Source organism: Ailuropoda melanoleuca, unplaced genomic scaffold (genome assembly GCF_002007445.2).
Source record: "Ailuropoda melanoleuca isolate Jingjing unplaced genomic scaffold, ASM200744v2 unplaced-scaffold9825, whole genome shotgun sequence".
NCBI classification, from domain to species: Eukaryota; Metazoa; Chordata; class Mammalia; order Carnivora; family Ursidae; genus Ailuropoda; species Ailuropoda melanoleuca.
The window spans coordinates 205,894-226,962 of record NW_023255353.1 but is presented as its reverse complement, the minus strand read 5'-3'; the positions used below and the strand labels follow the sequence as shown (position 1 = coordinate 226,962).

The 21,069-nt window shown below is 39.8% G+C and overlaps 1 protein-coding gene across 1 annotated transcript; it reads left to right on the top strand.

The window, feature by feature from the left end:
• Window positions 1–212: 212 nt before the first annotated feature.
• LOC100483554 (transcription elongation factor A protein-like 3) lies at window positions 213–1,601 on the top strand. The gene is made up of 2 exons (XM_034653560.1): window positions 213–361; window positions 713–1,601. The coding sequence occupies exon 2, from the start codon at window positions 741–743 to the stop codon at window positions 1,341–1,343; it is 603 nt and encodes a 200-aa protein (XP_034509451.1). The 5' UTR covers window positions 213–361; window positions 713–740; the 3' UTR covers window positions 1,344–1,601.
• The last annotated feature ends 19,468 nt before the right edge of the window (window positions 1,602–21,069 follow it).

Here is a 21,069-nt window from a genome sequence, read left to right as displayed (position 1 = left end):
GTAGACATATTCTAGAAATAACCCCCCTCACGCTCCGCATCTGAAAGGAAATACTGACCTCCTTGGAAAGGGGGTGAGGGTGGGCGGCTTGCCTGCAAGGGAGGGGGACACAGAGACCCAAACAGTTTGGAAAGCATCCTGGTTTAGAGCCTGAGGCCTGAAAATTAATGGCGGCTGGGATGCGGGGGAGGTAGGCGAGGGAAATGTTGCATGAGGAGGGCCCAGATTCAGGAAAGAAACCTCAGTTGGCTGAGCACACAGGCCCTGCCCCTGTCTCCTGTCTGTCTGCAGGTCTGTGTGTCTGTCCCCAGCACTCTGCAAGGCTAGAAAAGGAGGAAGAATCTGTCCAGAATCCCTGCAGGTGAGTGAAAGGGGGAGACCCCTGGACAGAAACGGTGGGGGGAGGGTGCGGAGGGCACAGTGTGGGCAGAATTTGAGGTCCCCACTGCCCATCTCACCACCATGTATATTGCACCCACCCCGCCACACTGAGGGATGGTACAGAAAGTGGTAGGGCCTGCCAGGGAAATGGTTGGCTCTCACGTGTGGGATGAATTGTGAGGTAAAGGGTAGGCAAAGACACACTTGGAGGGCTTCCCCAGCCAAGGGGAAGGATGCCGGTACTATCAGCACCTGCATTCCACCTCCAAGTCTTCAGTTTCCTTTGCGTCCTTTGACTTCTCTTACCCCCCCATCCCACCCTACCCCCCAGGACAAGGAAAAGAAGGGAAAATCTCAACATGGAAAAACTCTACAACGAAAATGAAGGCAAGGTGGAAATCGAGGGAATGCCAGAAGATGAAGCAGAGCCTGAAGATGAAGGAAAATCAGATGAGGAAGACAAGCTGGAAGTGGAGGGGAAGCCAGGGTATGAGGGAAAGCTCCAGAGTAAGGGGCAGCCAGATGATGAGGGACAACTGGAAGAGGAGGGAAAGCAAGAAAAGCAGGGCAAGTCTGAAAATGAGGGAAAACCACACAGTGAGGGCAAGCCAGAATCCCTGGCAAAGCCCGAGGGTGAGCCACGGGCTGCCGAAAAGCGCCCGGCTGAAGATTATGTTCCCAGGAAAGCAAAAAGAAAAACGGACAGGGGGACAGATGATTCCCCCAAGGACTATCAGGAGAACTTACAGGAAAGGCACTTGGGCAGTGAGGAGATGATGAGAGAATGTGGAGATATGTCAAGGGCTCAGGAAGAGCTAAGGAAAAAACAGAAAATGGGTGGTTTTCATTGGATGCAAAGAGATGTACCGGATCCGTTTGCCCCAAGGGGGCAGCGGGGTGTCAGGGGAGTGAGGGGCGGAGGTAGGGGCCAAAGAGGCTTACATGATATCCCATATCTTTAATGCCTTTGGCCTTCAATTTTGTTTTCTCTGATGAGAATATTGCTGACGCTGCTTTCCCTGGCAGGCATTTGCCAGGCTATGTGCTTTAACCTTAAGCTGATATTTTGTTTTAGGTGTCACTCTTGTTACCAGCAGCCCTTTGATCCAACTATAATACTCTCTGCCTTTCAGAAGGGAATTTTCATCCATGTGCATGGAAAAGATGTTCATGGTACATTGCAAAATAACAATAAAGATAAAACCATTTTCAGAACCGCATATGCAGTATCAGCCCATTTTTGTAAAAATATGTTTGCATAACGCATTTGTGCACAGAGAAAACTTTGAAAGTGTGTTACACTAAAAAGTAGGCAATGGCTTTTCCCACATGGTAGTCAAAGTAGGTCTCACCCATACTAAAAACTGAGTTCAATCCCCTCATGGTTAGGTACTTCCATAGTATTCCTCTGCAGGCATGCCCAGCCCCATGTCTTCCCCTAGTTGTAACCATGTCAGTGAGCACTGCTGCTCCTTCTGAGTCCTGTACCGTCCTATGGCTCCCACCGTGTGTAATTCTTTATTTGGTCACTCATGTCTTTTTCCTAAATATATGAATTGTGTTTGTCATAATAAAAAATAACTAAAATCAGAAAAGAAAAAATGGTAAGTGATTGAACTGTTCTGTGAGTTTAAGAGGGCAGGAAAGACACTTAAACTTCCTGTTGTCTGAATGTACAATAATAGATAAAACTCACATTTTCTAGGACTCATAACTGACAGTTATAACAGACCCACTGCTGTAAGGGTCAATGTTGTCATCTGTGAAATGGGGATATTACTTGCTTCATGGACCTGCCAAGTGGATCAAATGAGCTGTGTTTCAACCCAGCCTCTCCCAGATACTTGTGTGTGTGTCGGGGGGAGATGGCTGCCACACCATTCCCAGGCGTCAGCAGGTATGTGGATGGAATCAGACACTTGGAGAAGGACTGAAGGATCTCTCACCTGTGCCCAGTAATAAGTCTAGGCAGCTAGAAGATGAATGCCATTATCTCCTGGATACTTCCATGTCTGCTGGGCACTGTGCCCTTTCCCCTGGGTTCTGTACCTATTACTGATAATAATGATCTGGAGGCCTTAAGGTGCCAAAGCCCTATCAATTTCTCTAAAGCCAATGCCCACCCACCCTTGACCCTTATAGAAGTGTGAATAAAGCTCTTTCCCCACTTGAGTTATAGTTATTCAGTTACCTGTAAGTATCCCACTAGTGCTACTTCAAAATGATAATTTATGTGCATTTTTTTTTTGGTTTGTGTGTTTTTGCATACATGAATATCTCCATCAAATTCAGCTATTGCAGGCTAGACCAGGAAAAAAAATCTGTGTGATAAAAGCTGTGCTGGCGTTCCTGGGTGGCTCAGTTGTTTAAGTGTCTGACTTCGGCTCAGGTCATGATCTCAGGGTCCTGGAATAGAGCCCCACGTTGGGTTTGGGTCTCAGTGGGGAGTCTGTCCCTCTGCCCCCCTCCCCCACTTAAGGTCTTTCTCTCTCAAATAAATAAATAAAATCTTTTTTTTAAACCTGTGCTAATAGGTTAACAGGTTAATATCTGCAAACTCTCTTTCCTAGGAGGAGTTCTCTCCTTGTCAGGCCCCACTTTAGCAGTTCAGCTGACACTATCATATTTGATTTTTAGATCCTTATTAGTGAACATGTGGTGCATGGACCAGCTCATCACTATCACTTGAGAGTTAATTAGAAACGCAGGATCTCAGGCCCTACCTCAGACCTACTGAGTTAGAATCATTTTAACAAGATCACCAGATGATTCCTATCCACATTGAAGTTTGAGAAACACTGACTTAGATGGAGACTCTTTTCAGGCTCTCCACTCCCACCTTCCCATAAACTATGTACCTGAAAGTATAAATATATGCACCGTATAAGGTATACATCACAGATTATTAAATAGACTCATGTTTGTCAAACTGCAGTTACCACTCTCCCATGCATTGGTAGGTCTTGAAATTAATTTGGTGTGTCAAGACTTGCAAATTGTTAAGGAAATAAGATAGAATAAAGGCAAATAGAAAATATCAAATTGCAGGTATGGTGAATATTATATGAAATTTGTGTTTCAGGTGTGTGTGTGTGTGCGCGCGTGCGTGTATAAAAAGAGTTGCAATACAAAAATATATTTCTAATTGTGAGCTGTGGTTTTAAAAACTTGAGAAACAATTTATTTGATTCTTTGCATCTCAAAACATATCCAGTCCATTTCATATTTGTATCCCTAATGCCCAACACAGTACCTGACAAATAGTAGGTATTTAATAAAAGCATAAATAATGACTAATTTGGGGGCCCTAAGTTTTTCCCCAAGCTTAGCCCCTATCTACATAATTAACTTGGACAAATAATTTTAATTGTCTAACAGGGCTTACCAGCACCAAAGAGAGCTCCTGGGCTAGACAGAGTGGAACTTTTCAACCCCAGGAAGACAGGCTCTGTAAAGTGAAACTAAACAACTGTGGTATCCATGCTGTGAAGGGACCCAGTGGGGGACTCTGTGTATGCCACAGGAGCACACTGTCATAAAGGAACAGTATGCCTGCCAGGGTGGGAGGCCAGGGTAAGGAGCTGTCATGGAGGGATAACAGTTGAGTTACCATACAGTACATCATTAGTTTCTGATGTAGTGTTCCATGATTCATTATTTGCATATGATACCCTGTGCTCATTACAACACATTGTTTACCTTTTCAAAGAACCAGCTCTTAGTTTTACTGATCTTTTTTATTGTCTATTTATTTCCACCCTGATCTTTATTATTTTCTTCCTTCTACTACCTTTGTGCTTCATTTGTTCTCTCATGAGTTCCTTTATGTGTAAAGTTTGTTTATTTGAGCTTTATCTTGCTTCTCGAGGTAGGCCTCTATTTCTATGAACTTCCCTCTTAGCATCACTGCATCCCATAGATTTTGATGTCATATTTCTATTTTCATTTGTGTGAAGGTATTTTTGATATCTCTTTTATTTTCTTTGAAGTACCATTGGTTGTTCAGTAGCATGTTGTTTTATTTCCACATTTTTATGTTTTTTTTTCATTTTTCTGCTTGTTATTCATTTCTAGTTTCATACCACTGTGGTCATTAAAGATAGCTGATATAATTTCAATTGTGAATATATTGGGACTCATTTTGTGGCTGTACATATGATCTATCCTTAAGACTGTTTCAGGTACACCTGAGAAAATATGTCTTCTGTCACTTTTGGACAGATGTTCTGTATATGTTTATTAAATCCATCTAGACTAATGTGTCATTCATGGCCAGTGTTTCCATATTGGCTTTGGATGATCTATACATTGATGTAAGCGGGTGTTAATGTTTCTTATAATCACTGTATTACCATCAATTTCTTCCTTTAGTTCCAGTAACATTTACTTTATGTATTTAGGTGCTCCAATGTTAAATGAATAGATATTTCCAATTCATATATTTTATTGTTGGATTGATCCCTTTACCATTATGTAATGCCCTTCTTTGTCCTTTGTTACAGTTTTTATTGTTTTTATTTTTTATTTAAATTCAATTAGCCAACATATAGTATATCATTAGTTTCAGATGTAGAGTTCAGTAATTCATCAGTTGCCTATAACACCCAGTGCTCATCACATCACGGGCCCTCCATAATGCCCATCACCCAGTTATCCCATCCCCCCACCAACCTCCCCTCCAACAACCCTCAGTTTATTTCCTATAGTTAAGAGTCTCTCATGGTTTGTCTCCCTCTCTGATTTCTTGCCATTCTGCTTTTCCCTCCCTTCCCCTATGATCCTCTGCACTGTTTCTTATATTCTTCATATGAGTGAAACCATATGATAATTGTCTTTCTTTGATTGACTTATTTCACTCAGCATACTACTCTCCACTTCATTGTCAAATCAAATGGTAAGTATTCATCCTTTCTGATGGCTGAGTAATCTTCCACTGTGTATATATATACACCACATTTTCTTTATCCATTCATCCATCGATGGACATCTTGGCTCTTTCCATAGTTTGGCTATTGTGGACATTGTTGCTATAAACATTGGGGTGCAGGTGTCCCTTTGGATCACTTCATTTGTGTCTTTGGGGTAAATACCTAGTAGTGCAATTGTTGGATCGTAGGGTAGCTCTATTTTCAGCTTCTTGAGGAACCTCCATACTGTTTTCCAGAGTGGCTGTACCAGCTTGCATTTTCACCAACACTGTGAGAGGGTTCCCTTTTCTCCACATCTTCACCAAGAATTGTTGTTTCCTTACTTGTTAATTTTAGCCATTCTGACTGGCATGAGGTGGCATCTCCTTGCGGATTTGATTTGTAATTCCCTGATGTGGAGTGATGTTGAGCATTTTTTCATGTGTCTGTTGGCCATTTGTATGTCTTTGGAGAAATGTCTGTTCATGTCTTCTGCCCATTTTTTGACTTGATCATTTGTTTTTTGGGTGTTGAGTTTGATAACTACTTTATAGATCTTGGATACAAGCCCTTTGTCTGATATGTCATTTGCAAATATCTTCTCCCATTCCGTAGATTGCCTTTTAGTTTTGTTGACTGTTTCCTTTGCTGTACAGAAACTTTTTATCTTGATGAAGTCCCAAAAGTTCATTTTTGCTTTTATTTCCCTTGCCTCTGGAGATGTGTATAACAAGAAGTTGCTGTGGCCAAGGTCAAAAAGGTTGTTGCCTGTGTTCTCCTCTAGGATTTTGATGGATTTCTGTCGCATATGTAGGTCTTTCATCCATGTTGAGTTTATTTTTGTGTACAGTGTCAGAAAATGGTCTAGCTTTGTTCCCTGGCATGTTTGCTATCCAGCTTTCCTAATATCATTTGTGGAAGAGACTGTCTTTTTTCCATTGTAAATTCTTTCCTTCTTTGTCAAAGATCAGTTGATTTCATAGTCGTCCATTTCTGGGTTCTCTGTTCTGTTCCATTAATCTATGTGTCTGTTTTGTGCAGTACCATACTGTCTTGATGATTACAGCTTTGTAATACAGCTTTGTAATACAGCTTGAAGTCTGGAATTGTGATGATTCCCACTTTGCCCTTCTTTTTCAACATTACTTTGGTTATACAGTATCTTTCTGGTTCCTTTATGATTATTTGTTCCAGCTCTGTGAAAAATTTTGATGGTATTTTTTAAATTTTATTTATTTATTTGAGAGAAACAGAGAGAGAATGAGCAGTGGGGAAAGGCAGAAGGAAAGAGAGAAAGAGAAGCAGACTCCTTGCTGAACAGGGAGCCCAATACGGGGCTTGATCCCAGGAGCTGGAGATCATGACCTGAGCAGAAAGCAGACACTTAACTGACAGAGCCACCCAGGTGCCCCTGTTGTTGGTATTTTGATAGGGATTGCATTGAATGTGTAGATTGCTCTGGGTGGCATAGACATTTTAACAATATTTATTCTTCCAATCCATGAGCATGGAATTTTTTTCTATTTCTTTGTGTCTTCCTCAATTTCTTTCATAAGTGTTCTATAGCTTTCAGAGTACAGATCCCTTACCTCTTTGGTTAGATTTAATCCTAGGTATCTTATGGTTTTTGGTGCAATTGTAAATGGGATCAATTCCTTAATTTCACTTTCTTCTGTCTTATTGGCAGTGTATAGAAATGCAACTGATTTCTGTGCATTGATTTTGTATCCTGCCATGTTACTGAATTCCTGTATGAGCTCTAACAATTTTTGGGTGGAGTCCTTTGGGTTTTCAACATTGAGTATCATGGCATCTGCAAAAAGTGAGAGTTTGACTTCTTCTTTGCCAATTTGAATGCCTTTTATTTCTTTTTGTTGTTTGCTGAGGCTAGGACTTCTAGTACTATGTTGAACAACAGTGGTGAGAGTGGGCATCCCTGTTGTGTTCTTGACCATAAGGGAAAGGTTCTCAGTTTTTCCCTATTGAGAATGATATTCATTGTGGGTTTTTTGTAGATGGCTTTTATGATATTAGGGTATGTTCCCTCTATCCTTACACTGTGGAGAGTTTTAATCAAGAAAGGATGCTGTATTTTGTCAAATGCTTATTCCGCATCAATTGAGAGGATCATACGGTTCTTGTCCTTTCTTTTATTGATGTAGTGTATCACATTGATTGGTTTGCAGATGTTGAACCACCCTTGCAGCCCAGGAATAAATCCCACTTGGTTATGGTGAATAATCCTTTTAATGTACAATTGGATCCTATTGGCTAGAATCTTACTGAAAATTTTTGCATCCATGTTCATCAGGGATATTGGTGTGTAATTCTCCTTTTTGGTGGGGTCTTTGGTTTTGGGATCAAGGTAATGCTGGCCTCATAGAATGAGTTTGGAAGTTTTCCTTCCATTTCTATTTTTTTGAAACAGCTTCAAAAGAATAGGTATTAGTTCCTCTTTAAATGTTTGGCAGAATTCCCCTGGGAAGCCAACTGGCCCTGGACTTTTGTTTATTGGGAGATTTTTGATTACTTGTTCAATTTCCTTGCTGGTTATTGGTCTGTTCAGGTTGTCTGTTTCTTCCTGTTTCAGTTCTTGTAGTTTATACCTCTCTAGGAATGCATCCGTTTCTTCCAGGTTGCCTAGTTTGTTGGCATATAGTTGCTCTTAATATGTTCTTATAATTGTTTTTCCTTGGTGTTGGTCGTGAGCTCTCCTCTTTCATTCATGATTTTATTAATTTGGGTCCTTTTTTTTCTTTTTGATAAGTCTGGCTAGGGGTTTATAAATATTATTGATTCTTTCAAAGATCCATTTCTTAGATTCGTTGATCTGGTCTACTGTTAGTTGGTGTCTATTTCATTGATTTCTGCTCTCATCTTTATTATTTCTTTTCTCCTGCTTGTTTTAGGTCTTATTTGCTGTTCTCTCTCCAGCTCCTTTAGGCATATGGTTTGGTGTTATATTTGAGACTTTTCTTGTTTCTTGAAAAAGGCTTGCATTGCTATGTACTTCCCTCTTAGGGACACCTTTGCTGCATCCCAAAGGTTTTGAACAGTTGTGTTTTCATTTTCATTAGTTTCCACAATTTTTAAAAATTCTTCTTTAATTTCCTGGTTGACCCATTCATTTTTTTAGTAGGATGCTCTTTAACCTGTAAGTTTTTAAGTCCTTCCAAATTTCCTCTTCTGATTGAGTTCAAGTTTCAAAGTATTGTGGTTTGAAAATATGCAGGGAATAATTCCAATCTTTTGTACTGGTTGATACCTATTTGTGACCCATGATGTGATCTATTTTGGAGAATGTTCCATGTGCAATCAAGAAGAATGTGTATTCTGTTGCATTAAGATGGAATGCTCTGTATATATCTGCGAAGTCCATCTGGTCCAGTGTGTCATTCAATGCCCTTATTTCCTTGTTGATCTGCTCAGATGGTCTGTCCATTGTTGTGAGTGGGGTCTTAAAGTCCCCTACTATTGTATTATTATCAATGTGTTTCTTTGGTTCTGTTATTAATTGGTTTATATAATTGGCAGCTCCCAAGTTAGGAGCATAAATATTTATGATTGTTAGGTCTTGCTCAGTTAGTGGCTGCCCAATAGTGTGTGCACCCTCGTGGCTCCTCTTGGGGGAAGGAGGAAAATCTTGCAGCTGTTCTGCAGCTTGCTGGACCCCTGCTCTGGGAGCACATACCTGAGAGTGTGCACACCTGCATCGCTCCTCCCAAAGGAAGGAGGAGGGTCTTGCCCCTGTGATGCTGTTTGCTGGGCCCCAGCTTGGAGAGTGGTCACCCAATTGTGCCATGGTTCACAGTTTATGGCAACACCAAGCTGAGAGCCCACTCCTGACCTTGTTGATTATAGCTGGTGTCCCCGCTCCAATGCTTGGGAACTCTGTCACACTCAAGGCACTCCTGTTCTTTCTCTGACACCAGGGATCCTGAGACCACACTGTACTGCCTAGGATTCTGCCCTGCTTCAATACCTGAGCACCTTTCAGACAGGGACGTCCCTCACTAGAGCAGACTTTTGAAAGTTTCGATTTTGTGCTCCAGTGCTATATCACTTTCTGGTAGCCAGTCAATAGTGGCTCCCTTCCCCTGGGGTTTATCTTTCACCATATCCCCTCAGATTCACTTCTCTGCACCTCCTACCTTGTGAAAAGTAGTCACTTTTCTATTTGTAGAATTGTGGCAATTCTTTTCTTAGATCTCAGCTTGAATTCGCAGGTGTTCAAAATGATTTTAGTTCAATTCAAGGGACCATATGAAATGAGTGTCCTCTACTCTTCCACCATCTTCCCTCCACAAGCTTGTTACAGTTTTTGTTTTAACGTCTATTTTGTCTGGTATGAGTATTATGTACACCCGCTTTCTTTTGGTTTCCATTTGCATGGAATATCTTTTTTTATCCCTTCACTTTCAATCTGTGTGTGTCGTTACTTCTGAAGTGAGTCTCTTTAGGCAGCATATAGATATGTCTTGTTTTTTAAATCCATCCAGCCACTCTAAGTCTTTTAATTAGAGAATTTAGTCCATTCACGTTCAAAATAATTATCGCAAGGTTTTACTGATTGCCATTTGCTAATTGTTTTCTAGCTGTTTTTGTAGTTCATCCCTGTTCCTTTCTTCTCGTCTTACTCTGTTGCCTTGTGGTTTGATGACTTCCATTAGTGTTATGTTTAGATTCTTTTCACATTTTCTTTTGAGTATTTAAGTTTTTGCTTTGAATTTACTATGAGTTTCATATATATCATTCTATGTAAATAACATTCTATTTGATAGAAACGTATACTTGAACACATTCCAAAATACCACATTTTTCCCCTTCCCATGTTTTGTTTTTGATGTCACATTTTGGAGATTTTTATTTTATGTATCCTTTAAGTAATTATTGTAGCTTCAGTTAATTTTACTACTTTTGTCTTTCAGCCTTCATAGTAGCTTTCTAAGTGATTGATCTGTGTTTATTATATATTTATCTTTTCCAATAAGATTTTTACTTTCATATTTTTGTTATTAATTAGTGCCTTTTTTCAGCTTAAGGAAGTTCCTTAACATTTCTTGTTTTGTTTTTTTTAAGATTTTATTTATTTATTTGACAGAGAGAGAGTGTGTGTGCCCAAGCAGGGGGAGCAGCAGAGGGAGAGGGAGAAGTAGGCTCCTCGCTGAACAGGGAGCCCAATGTTGGGCTCAATTGCAGAACCCTGGGATCATTATCTGAGCCAAAGGCAGACACTCAACTGACAAAGCCACCCATTTCTTGTAAAGCTGGTTTAGTAGTGATAAACTCCTTTAGCTTTGGGCTGTGTAAAAAAAATTCTCTATCTCTCTTTCAGTTATGAATGATAACATTGCCAGGTAGAGTATTCTTTGTTGGAAGTTTTTCCTTTCAGCACTTTGAATATGTCTTGCCACTATCTACTGACTTGAAAAGATTCTGCTGAGAAATCTGATAGCCTTATGGGGTTTCCCATGTATACAACAATTGTATTTCTCTTGTTGCTTTTAAGGTTCTCTTTAACTTTTGACATTTTAATTATAATGTGTCTTGGCTTGGATCTCTTTGGGTTTATCTTATTTGGAACTCTCTGGGCTTTCTGGACCTGAATGTCTGTTTCCTTTCCTAGGTGAGGACGTTTTCAGCCATCATTTCTTCAAATAAATTTTCTGTCCCATTCTGTCTCTCTTCTTCTCCTTCTGGGACCCCTAAAATGTAAATGTTATTCTGACTGATGTTGTCCTATTGGTCCCTTAAGTTAGCTTCATTTTATTTTATTTTTTTTGAAGATTTTATTTATTTATTTGACAGAGATAGAAACAGCCAGCGAGAGAGGGAACACAAGCAGGGGGAGTGGGAGAAGAAGAAGCAGGCTCATAGCAGAGGAGCCTGATGTGGGGCTCGATCCCATAACACCGGAATCACGCCCTGAGCCAAAGGCAGACGCTTAACCGCTGTGCCACCCAGGCGCCCCAAGTTAGCTTCATTTTAAAAATTTGTTCTTTTTGATATTCTGTCTAGATGAGCTCTTCCGGCTTGGTGATTGGCTCTTCTGCTTCATCTAGTCTGCTGTTGTATACTTCTAATGTATTTTTTCCAGTTCAGTTATTGTATTCTTCAGTTGAATGACTCTAGTACTTTTTTTTATATTTTCTGTCTCTTCGTTGAAGTTCTCACTGTGTTCACCCACACTTCTCCTGAGCATGAGTGTTTCCTTATGACCATTACTTTATTTCTCTATTGGGTAGATTTATTATCTCTGTACATTAAAATCTTTTTTTCTGCAGATTTTTCTTGTTCTGCGGATTTTTCTTGTTCTTTCATTTGAAACATATTTCTACGTTTTGTCATTTTTCCTGAGTCTGTGTTTATTTCTATGTATTAGGCAAAATAGCTACCTCTCTGTCTTGAAGAAGTCTCTTAGCTTTGTGTAGCTGATGAAACTTCCTATTCAACCATGCCCTAGTTCTTGTTTTCCTTTCAAATATTTGTGATTATCTAAACTGCCTGGTTTATTCTTGAAGTGTTCCCATTTTTGGAAGCATGCTGAGACTTATCAGTACTCCAAAAGAAGGAATCTCTTTTAGCACCTAGTTCAGACTGACTGGAAACCAGAGGCAGGCAGCAACTTTTAAATTATGGAAATATATACAGTCCTGTCAGGCTGTAATTATATTCCCACTGGCCTCCACACCAGGAAATCTGGAAATTTCCTGTGGACAATAGTTGCAAAAATCAGGGTTCCAGATATGTAGATAAGCTCCTTTCTGGGAGGCCTCATCAAGCTGCAGCGGGCCAAGAGGATTTGCAAAGATGGTGTCTCTCTGCTTATATTTTCTGGAAGCACCTCTTTAGGCCCTAGATATGTGGCAAACCTGAAGCCTGTCTTTCAGGCTAAGCTCCAGGCTAAGTAAATAGGCCTTTTTCACAGGAAGCCTGGGGTTGTGTTTCAGTCTGCTGTTTGTGCTGTGCCCTGGGGATGGTGGCCGGCCAGGAACTGTCTTTCTGATTGTTACATTCCCATGGAGCTCAGGAACACCAGTCCCATTGGCCACCAGGGCCAGGTAATCAAGAAGCACCCATTGTGTAAATTGTGTGCACCCTTTGGTTTTAGCTGGGCAGCTGCGGAGTATAGGGAGTGGGATATGCTTGCTGGCTTCAATGTCTTGGAAAATGTCTTGACTGTGCATGCCCTTGCCTTCAGGAATGCATCAGGACAGTGCCTTTTCTGTGTCCATGTGCCAGCTTTAAGCTGGGAATGGAAGAATGCCATGATTGCCTTCACTCCCCAGCACAAGCCAGGGAATGGAGGGAGTGTTGCAATCACCCATGATCTCTGGCTTCAGCAAAGCAGTGGGATACAGCCACAACTGCTCACCCCCACCTGTCTTAGCAAGGTGGCAGGAGGGTTCTGCACCTGAGCTCACCTACCTGTGCTAGCAGGGTGAGTGGACAGTGCAAAAAATGGCATCTGCCAGTGCCTCCAGCTCTTCAAAGTGTTTCAACTGTTCCCTGTCCCTTCAGCAGATGCTTTTGGATTAGCAAATGAATCTCCTTCACATACAGTTTAGGTGCTTTTCAAACTGCTGCTTTTTTGTTGCGTCTCAGGATGAGCGAGACAACATGTGAGCCCTTTAAAAGGAGAATCTCAGTTTCCTATAGCACAGTGGGCCCCGTGGGCATCAGCTCCATCGGTTTCCTAAACCAAACATTTTGGGAGCTTGTCTCATGCGTATCCCAGGGGTTGGGGTGCTTGATGTGGGAGATATGTAAGAGATACGGAGGACTGGTGATATCCCTCCCTATTGTGTATCATTGTATTGGGGGTGGGGTTTTTGGTGAGACTGTGTCTCTCTGTCCCTCCTGCCCATTTCAATGTGGTCTTTGTATCCCTTGTTGTGGAGAAGCAGTTCATCTAGTTTTGAGATCTTCTTCAGAGGAGAAAGATCTGTCTATACGTAGCTGCACATTTGGTGTGTCCATGGGAAAATATAAGTTCAGAATCTTCCTAAGTGCCATCTTGTAGAAGTCTCTCTTCTTGAGGGGGTTTTAGTAGTTTGTGTCCTTCTAGGAATTTTTCCATTTCATTTAAATTATCTAATTTGTTGGCATATAATTGTTCTAGTATTGCTTCACATTCTTTTTTTTATTTCTGTAAAGTTGATAGTAATGTTCCCTCTTTCACTTCTGATTTTAGTTATTCAAGTCTCTCTTTTTGCCTTGGTCAATTTGGTTAAAGTTTGTCAATTTCATTGACCTTTTCAAAGAACCAGCTTTGGTAAAAACTTTCTGCAGTGTAAGGATAGAGGGAATTTACCTCAATATCATAAAAGTCATATACAAAAACCACATAGTGAATATCATTCTCAAGAAGAAACACTGAGAGCTTTCCATCTTAAGGTCAGGAACATGAAAAGAATGTCCACTCTCATCACTGTTTTTCTGCATTGTACTGGAAGTCCAAGCCCCAGCAATCAGATAATAAAAAGAAATAAAAGGCATCCAAATCAGCAAAGAAGTCAAACTCTCACTCTTCGCAGATGACAAGATACTTCATGTTGAAAACCCAAAGGACTCCACCCAAAAATTGCTAGAACAGGAACTCAGCAATGTGGCAGAATATAAAATCAATGTACAGAAGTCAGTTGCATTTCTATACACTAACAATGAGATAGAAGAGAAATCAAGGAATCAATCCCATTTACAATTGCACCAAAACCCATAAGATACCTAGGATTAAATCTAACCAAAGAGGTAAGGGATCTGTACTCTGAAAACTATAGAACACTTATGAAAGAAATTGAGGAAGACCCAAAGAATGGAAAAACATTCCATGCTCATGGATTGGAAGAATAAATATTAAAATGTCTATGCCACCCAGAGCAATCTACACATTCAATGCAATCCCTGTCAAAATACCATCAACACTTTTCACAGAGCTGGAAAAAATAATCCTAAAATTTTATGGAACCAGAAAAGACCTCAAATAGCCAAAGGAATGTTGAAAAAGAAAGGCAAAGCAAAAAGCATCAGATTTCCAGACTTCACACTGTATTACAAAGCTGTAATCATCAAGATGGTATGGTACTGGCACAAAAACTGAAACATAGATCAATGGAACAGAATAGAGAACCCAGAAATGGGCTCTCAACTCTATGGTCAACTAATCTTTGACAAAGTAGGAAAAAATATCCAATGGAAAAAAGACAGTCTTTTCAACAAATGGTGTTGGGAAAATTGGGCAGCCACATGCAGAAGAATGAAACTGGACCATTCTCTTACACCATACACAAAGATAAACTCAAAATGGATGAAAGATCTAAATGTGAGACAGGAATCCATCAAAATCCTAGAGGAGAACACAGGCAGCAAACTCTTTGACTTCAGCCACAGCACTTCTTGCTAGACATGTCTACAGAGGCAAGGGAAACAAAAGCAAAAATGAACTTTTGGTATTTCATCAAGATAAAAATCTTCTGCACAGCAAAGGAAACAGTTAACAAAACTAAAAGGCAACTGCCAGATTGGGAGAAGATATTTGCAAATGTCTTATCAGATAAGGGGCTAGTATCCAAAATCTATAAAGGGCTCATCAAACTCAACACCAAAAACCCAAAAAATTCAGCCAAGGAATGGGCAGAAGACATGAACAGACATTTCTCCAAAGAAAACATACAAATAGCCAACAGGCACACGAAAAAATGCTCAACATCATTTGGCATCAGGGAAATACAAATCAAAACCACAATGAGATACTACCTCACACCAGTCAGAATGGCTAAAATTAACAAGTCAGGAAACAACATATGTTAGTGAAGATGCAGAGAAAGGGGAAACCTCTTACACTGTTAGTGGGAATACAAACTGCTACAGCCAGTCTGGAGAATAGTATGGAGTTTCCTCAAATAGTTAAAAATGGAGCTACTCTATGACCCAGCAATTGCACTACTAGGTATTTATCCAAAGGATACAAACATAGTGATTCAAAGGGGGCACATGCACCCCAATGTTTATAGCAGGAATGTCCAAAACAGCCAAAATATGGAAAGAGCCCAGATGTCCATCAACAGATGAATGGATAAAGAAAATGTGGTATATATGTACAATGGAATATTACTCAGCCATCAAAAAGAATGACCTCTCACCATTTGCAATGACATGGATAGAACTAGAGGGTATTATGCTAAGCAAAATAAGTCAGAGAAAGATGAATATCATATGATTTCACTCATTTTTGGAATTTAAGAAACAAAACAGATGAACATAGGTAAAGGGAGGGAAAAATAAAATAAGATGAAATCAGAGGGGGAGACAAACCATAGGAGACACTTAAGTATAGGAAACAAACTGACAGTTGCTGGAGGGGAAGTGGGTGATGGGATGGGGTAACCAGGTGATGGACATTAAGGAGGGCACTTGATAGAACGAGCACTGGGTGTTATATGCAACTGATGAATCACTAAACTCTACTTTTGAAACTAGTAACACACTATATTTTAATTAATTGATTTTAAATTTATATATACATATATATTAGAAAATTGCAAAAAAAAAAAAACCCAACAACAATCAGCTTGGGTTTCATTAATTTTATTTTTTCTATTTTCCATTTCATTAATTTCCACTCTAATTTTTATTATTTCCTTTCTTTTGCTTGATTCAGGTTTAATTCACTCTTCTTTTTGTTGTGCCTTCAGTGGAAGGACAGGTTGTTGATTTGAGATCTTCTTTCTTCAGTTGGATCCCACAATTTTAGTATGTTGTGATTTCCCTTTTGATTTCTTCTTCGAGCCATTGGTTATTTAGAAGTGTGGTGTTTTATTTTCACACATTTGCGAATTTCCCAATGTTTTTCCTGCTATAAATTTCTAATTTCACTCCATTATGGTTGGAGAACATACTTTGCATTATTTTCATCCTTTAAATGTATTGAGATTTTTTTATGCTATAGAATATCATCTATCCTGGAGAATGTTCCATGTGCCTTGAAAAGAATGTATACTCTGTTGTTTTGGGTGGAGTGTCCTATAGACATCAGTTAGGCATGGTTGTTCCACAGTGTGGTTTAAGTCTTCTTTTTCCTTGCTAATTTTCTGTCTAGTTTTTCTATCCATTATTGAAAATGCAGTATTGAAGTCTCAGTGTACTATTTTTGAATTGTCTATTTTCTATTCATTTCTATCAGTTACATTTCATGTATTTTGGTGATTATTAGGTGCATACATGTTAATAAATTGTTATATCTTCCTGATGGTTTGGCCCTTTTATCATTATGAAATGTCTTTCTTTACCTCCAGTTACAACTTTTGTAATAGCATCACTTTTGTCCAATGTTACTATAGGCACTCCAGCTTTCTTGCGGTTGCTGTTTGGAAGACATGTTTTACTCTGTCTTTTTATTTTCAATCTATTTTTATCTTTCAATCTAAAGTATGTCTCCTGTAGACAACATATAGTTGGATGTTTTTTATCCAGTTTGACAATGTGTGCCTTTTGATTGGATTGTTTAATGCATTCATATTTAATGTCATTGTTGATATAGCTGGATTTACTTCTGTCATTTTACTTTTTATTTTCTATGATTATGTCTTTTCCCCTATTCCTCTTTCACTGCTTTATTTTGCATTGCCTGGTTATTTTTAAATGTAGTATACTTTAATACTTTTTACAATATTTTTTACTTATGTTTTTAGTTTTTAGTGGTTGCTCCTCTTTACCATATATATATTAACATTTCATAATCAGCTTCAGGTTCATGCCTATTTAATTCCAGTGGTGTTTTAAAATGTTATTACTATATAGCTTTATTCCCTTATCTCCCCTTTTGTGCCATTATCATTATATTTTACTTTTATTAATGTTGCAAAGCCAACAATACATTGTTGTATTTATTACTTTACCATCTGCAGTTATTTACTCAGCCCTTTACAGCTTTATTCCCACCGATCTCTTTTGTGATGTTATTAGCAAATATATTACACATATAGTAAAATTTTATATGTCATAGTCCCAATAGTCTCTCTCTTTCCTCTTTTCTGATACTACTCTTACACATAATGCTGGTGTGCCCAGTGGTGTACCACATTTCTCTGAGACTCTGTTCATTTTCTTCATACTTATTTCTCTGTTGTTCAGTTTGAATAATCTCTATCTATTGATCTATCTTCAAGTTTTCCAATTCTTTTCTGCCAGTTCGAATTTACTGTTGAATCCCTCTGGTGAAAACTTTTACTTCATTTGTTCCACTTTTTACCTCCAGAATTCCATTTAGTTCTTTTTATAATTTCTATGTTTTTATTGATATTCTCTTTTGGATATGACATTGTCATTACACCTTCCTATACTTCTTTTTTTTTAAATTTATTTATTTGACAGAGATAGAGACAGCCAGCGAGAGAGGGAACACAAGCAGGGGGAGTGGGAGAGGAAGAAGCAGGCTCCCAGCAGAGGAGCCTGATGTGGGGCTCGATCCCAGAATGCCGAGATCACGCCCTGAGCTGAAGGCAGACGCTTAACGACTGAGCCACCCAGGCGCCCCACACCTTCCTATACTTCTTTAATCGTGCTTTCCTTCAGTTCTGTGGAAATATATATGTCTATATTTTATAGATAGGTATTTAGATATATCTATATATCTTTGAAACATTTTTCTATTAGAACTGATACCTGGTCACTCTCCCAGTTTTTGGTTGCCTGCTTTCCTTCCCAGTGTATGAGTTACACTTTTTTGTTTCTTTGCAAATCACATAATTTTTGCCTGGAACTGGACATTTTATATTATATATCAACTCTGGATACTCTTCCCCCTACCATGATTTGTTATTGCTATCTACTTGTTTATTTGTTTAGTGACTGGCTGGACTATTTTAGTAAAATCTACTGCCCACACACATATAGTGTTAAGCCTCTGATGTTCAAATTTGGGTATGAACACAGACATACTGGAATCACAGTGGTATTGGTAGAGTTTTCCTTCACTGTTTCCCTGAACACATCTAGCTGTTAAATTCCACTAATTCTTGGCTGATTGCTCTCTTGTTTTCAACAGTGCCCTGGGCATAAATTTCTCTGCAAATTAATCCAATAAAATTGTGGCTCCTTCAGACGGATACTTTCTAAAGTCAGCATTTCATACGTGTTTGAGACTTAACTCCAAGAGGCCTCCTCTAAGCTGTCTTATTTTTCACTTCTCTCCTGCGAACCAGCCAGCCCACAGTCTAGGCTTTATGATTGTTAGATCCATGAGTGTTCTTTCAATTTATTTTCACCATAACCATCACTCTTCTTGAGAGTGCTCTTAGGCTTTAGATTCTTTGTGCTCTGTTGTAGGTGAACTCAGTTCCTTTGGGAATAGACAAAGAGCTATTTTATGGCTTGCTTATCCCACCAGTAAAATCTCTGAACAGGGGCTTTGGAACTGGGGATTGGGCAATGGATAGCTTCTTTCTGAATATCACATCTGTTCTATGATCTGAGCCCTCAGTGGAAGGGGACAGCAGCCTGAGGTCTTCTCAGCTTGCCTTTCCTGGCATAATACCACTGCCTCATAAACTGAGGCTGAAGCAGGAGAGCTAGGTTCTTGTCTCAAAGAGTCGAAGAATGAATCTCACAGACAAAGGAGAGTGAGTAAAGCGATAGAATTTTATTAAGCAAGGATACAGAAAAAGCTCTCGGGAGTGAGAGGGGTCCTGACAGGGTTGCCACTGAAGGCTTGTAGGCTGGTCTTGTATTTAAAACTGACGGAAACTTATGGCCTTGAGTTTCTTGTGCTGTCTTGGTTTGAGCATGAACTACTGATGACACCCTTAATGACTTAATTCTTTGAGGTTTGGTCATTTTCTACAATACATTGTAGCCACCAAAGAAAAATACTCGGGACCATCCAAGGCCAGGTGGTCTGTTTCCTTATCTCTTGTTCACTCTGTCTTAGTGCTAGGAATAGTCTCAGAGCCTAGCCAGGGCCTCCTATCTTTCCCTGCCTATACCTTAACCCTTTCCTTTTTCAAGGCAAGGACAACTGGGGCCCCAAATATTCTAGGCATGCTATGCCCAAAGTAGATTCTCTGTTCCACAAGTGGGAGTTGGACAGAAGAAGGGAGACCCCCCTTTCAGTGGAACTCATCCAGGATTTAGTCTCAGCCACAGGCAGTTAGGGATAAGGATGAGGAATGCTGAAATCTTGTCCCTCTTGTGAAGTAGGCCCTCTGCCTGGGATCTTGGGGAGAGGGAGCCCTGTGTTTTTGGCTGCAACAGTGTGTAATGAAGTATCCACCTCATTGAGCTTGGAAAATGGGGAAAGAACTGTCTTGGTTCAAATATTACAGGCTCACACTTACTAAAGTTTTGTAGATTTTCTTGAACAGGTGTTTCTTTGTGTGCTGTTTGTCCTTAGGACCATTTCCAAAACCTTCAATGGTTGTTGGTTGTTTTTTTAAAAAAGATTTTATTTATTTGACAGAGAGACAGCCAGCAAGAGAGGGAACACAAGCAGGGGGAGTGGGAGAGGAAGAAGCAGGCTCCCAGTGGAGGAGCCTGATGAGGGGCTCGATCCCAGAACGCCGGGATCACGCCCTGAGCTGAAGGCAGACGCTTAACAACTGAGCCACCCAGATGCCCTGGTTGTTGGTTTTTTAAATATAATTTTCATCACTTTAACTGGGTATCAGATCAGTAGTGGGGCTCTTCAGGCAGTCATGACAGAAGTCAGTTTTCCATTATTTCTTCATACTGTTTCTTCTCCATTCTCTTTCTCCTCTTCTTCTGGAACTCTGATTACATATACAGTAGATTTTTTCCCCACCATGTCCCATTAATCACTCATAGCCCTTTCTGCATTTTCTATCTTGTTGCCTCTCTGTTTCTCAGTCTAGAGGTTAGCACCAGTTCAGAGTCTTTAGCTAATAACTCCCAGAAGGTCTTGATATTTCCTTTTCCCTAATGCATAGTCACCCTAAAAATATCTGCAGGTCCCACTGGGAAAGGTTGAATGGAAGATTTATAGTATACACCGTGGCTGTGGGGTGCTACCTTAAAGTTACTCTGCCTTCCCCTCAGTTGGGTAAGAAGTTGAGAAACCCACCACAGCAACTCATATTAGGCTTTCCAGCAGATCTAGAATTTTTTCTGCCTGAAATATGTTGAGCAGCATCCTATAGACTGCCCAATTATTTCATTTTTTGGAATTCTCTGATTATCCATCACCACAGATCCTTGTGGTTCAAACATCCTCTAATTATCATTTCATTCCTGTGGCTTATTGTGATAGTTGCACTCATCTTGTCTTATATGATTAAGCACTGTCACCTGACCCCCACCACTCTGGGATCCCTTTCTTCACATTAAGATCAAGTAGTCAATTCCACTGCAGCATTCTCCACCATTGTTTCCAGCCTACAGAGCACAGACACACAGAAATTTTCAAAGAGATGCTTGATGACCCTCTCATTACTGCATTTCTTAATATTCTGGAGCATGTCTACACGAATGGCCCTATCTGATATATCAGAGTTCCACTCCTTCCCTTCTTGCATCCTTACCTCATTGTAAAAGCCATAGCACATAGAACATTTAATTGGCAGTGGAACTCTGTGACACTCTGAGTACCCAGACTTGGTGCTCAGCTTTATATATCATAAGATGAGGGACTCCTTCAAACATGTCATGCAGGCTTTCTAGTGTTGTACATGTGTTTTCTGTTGTATTTTCATAGCTCTCAATTTCCTCTTTGCCCTACGCATACTCTTTAGGACCGTGAGATAACTCTACAACTTTTTGGATACTTATA

What these genes read in the sequence shown, in the direction of transcription:
- LOC100483554 (XM_034653560.1), top strand. Translation starts at nt 741, where the DNA reads ATGGAAAAACTCTACAACGAAAATGAAGGCAAGGTGGAAATCGAGGGA.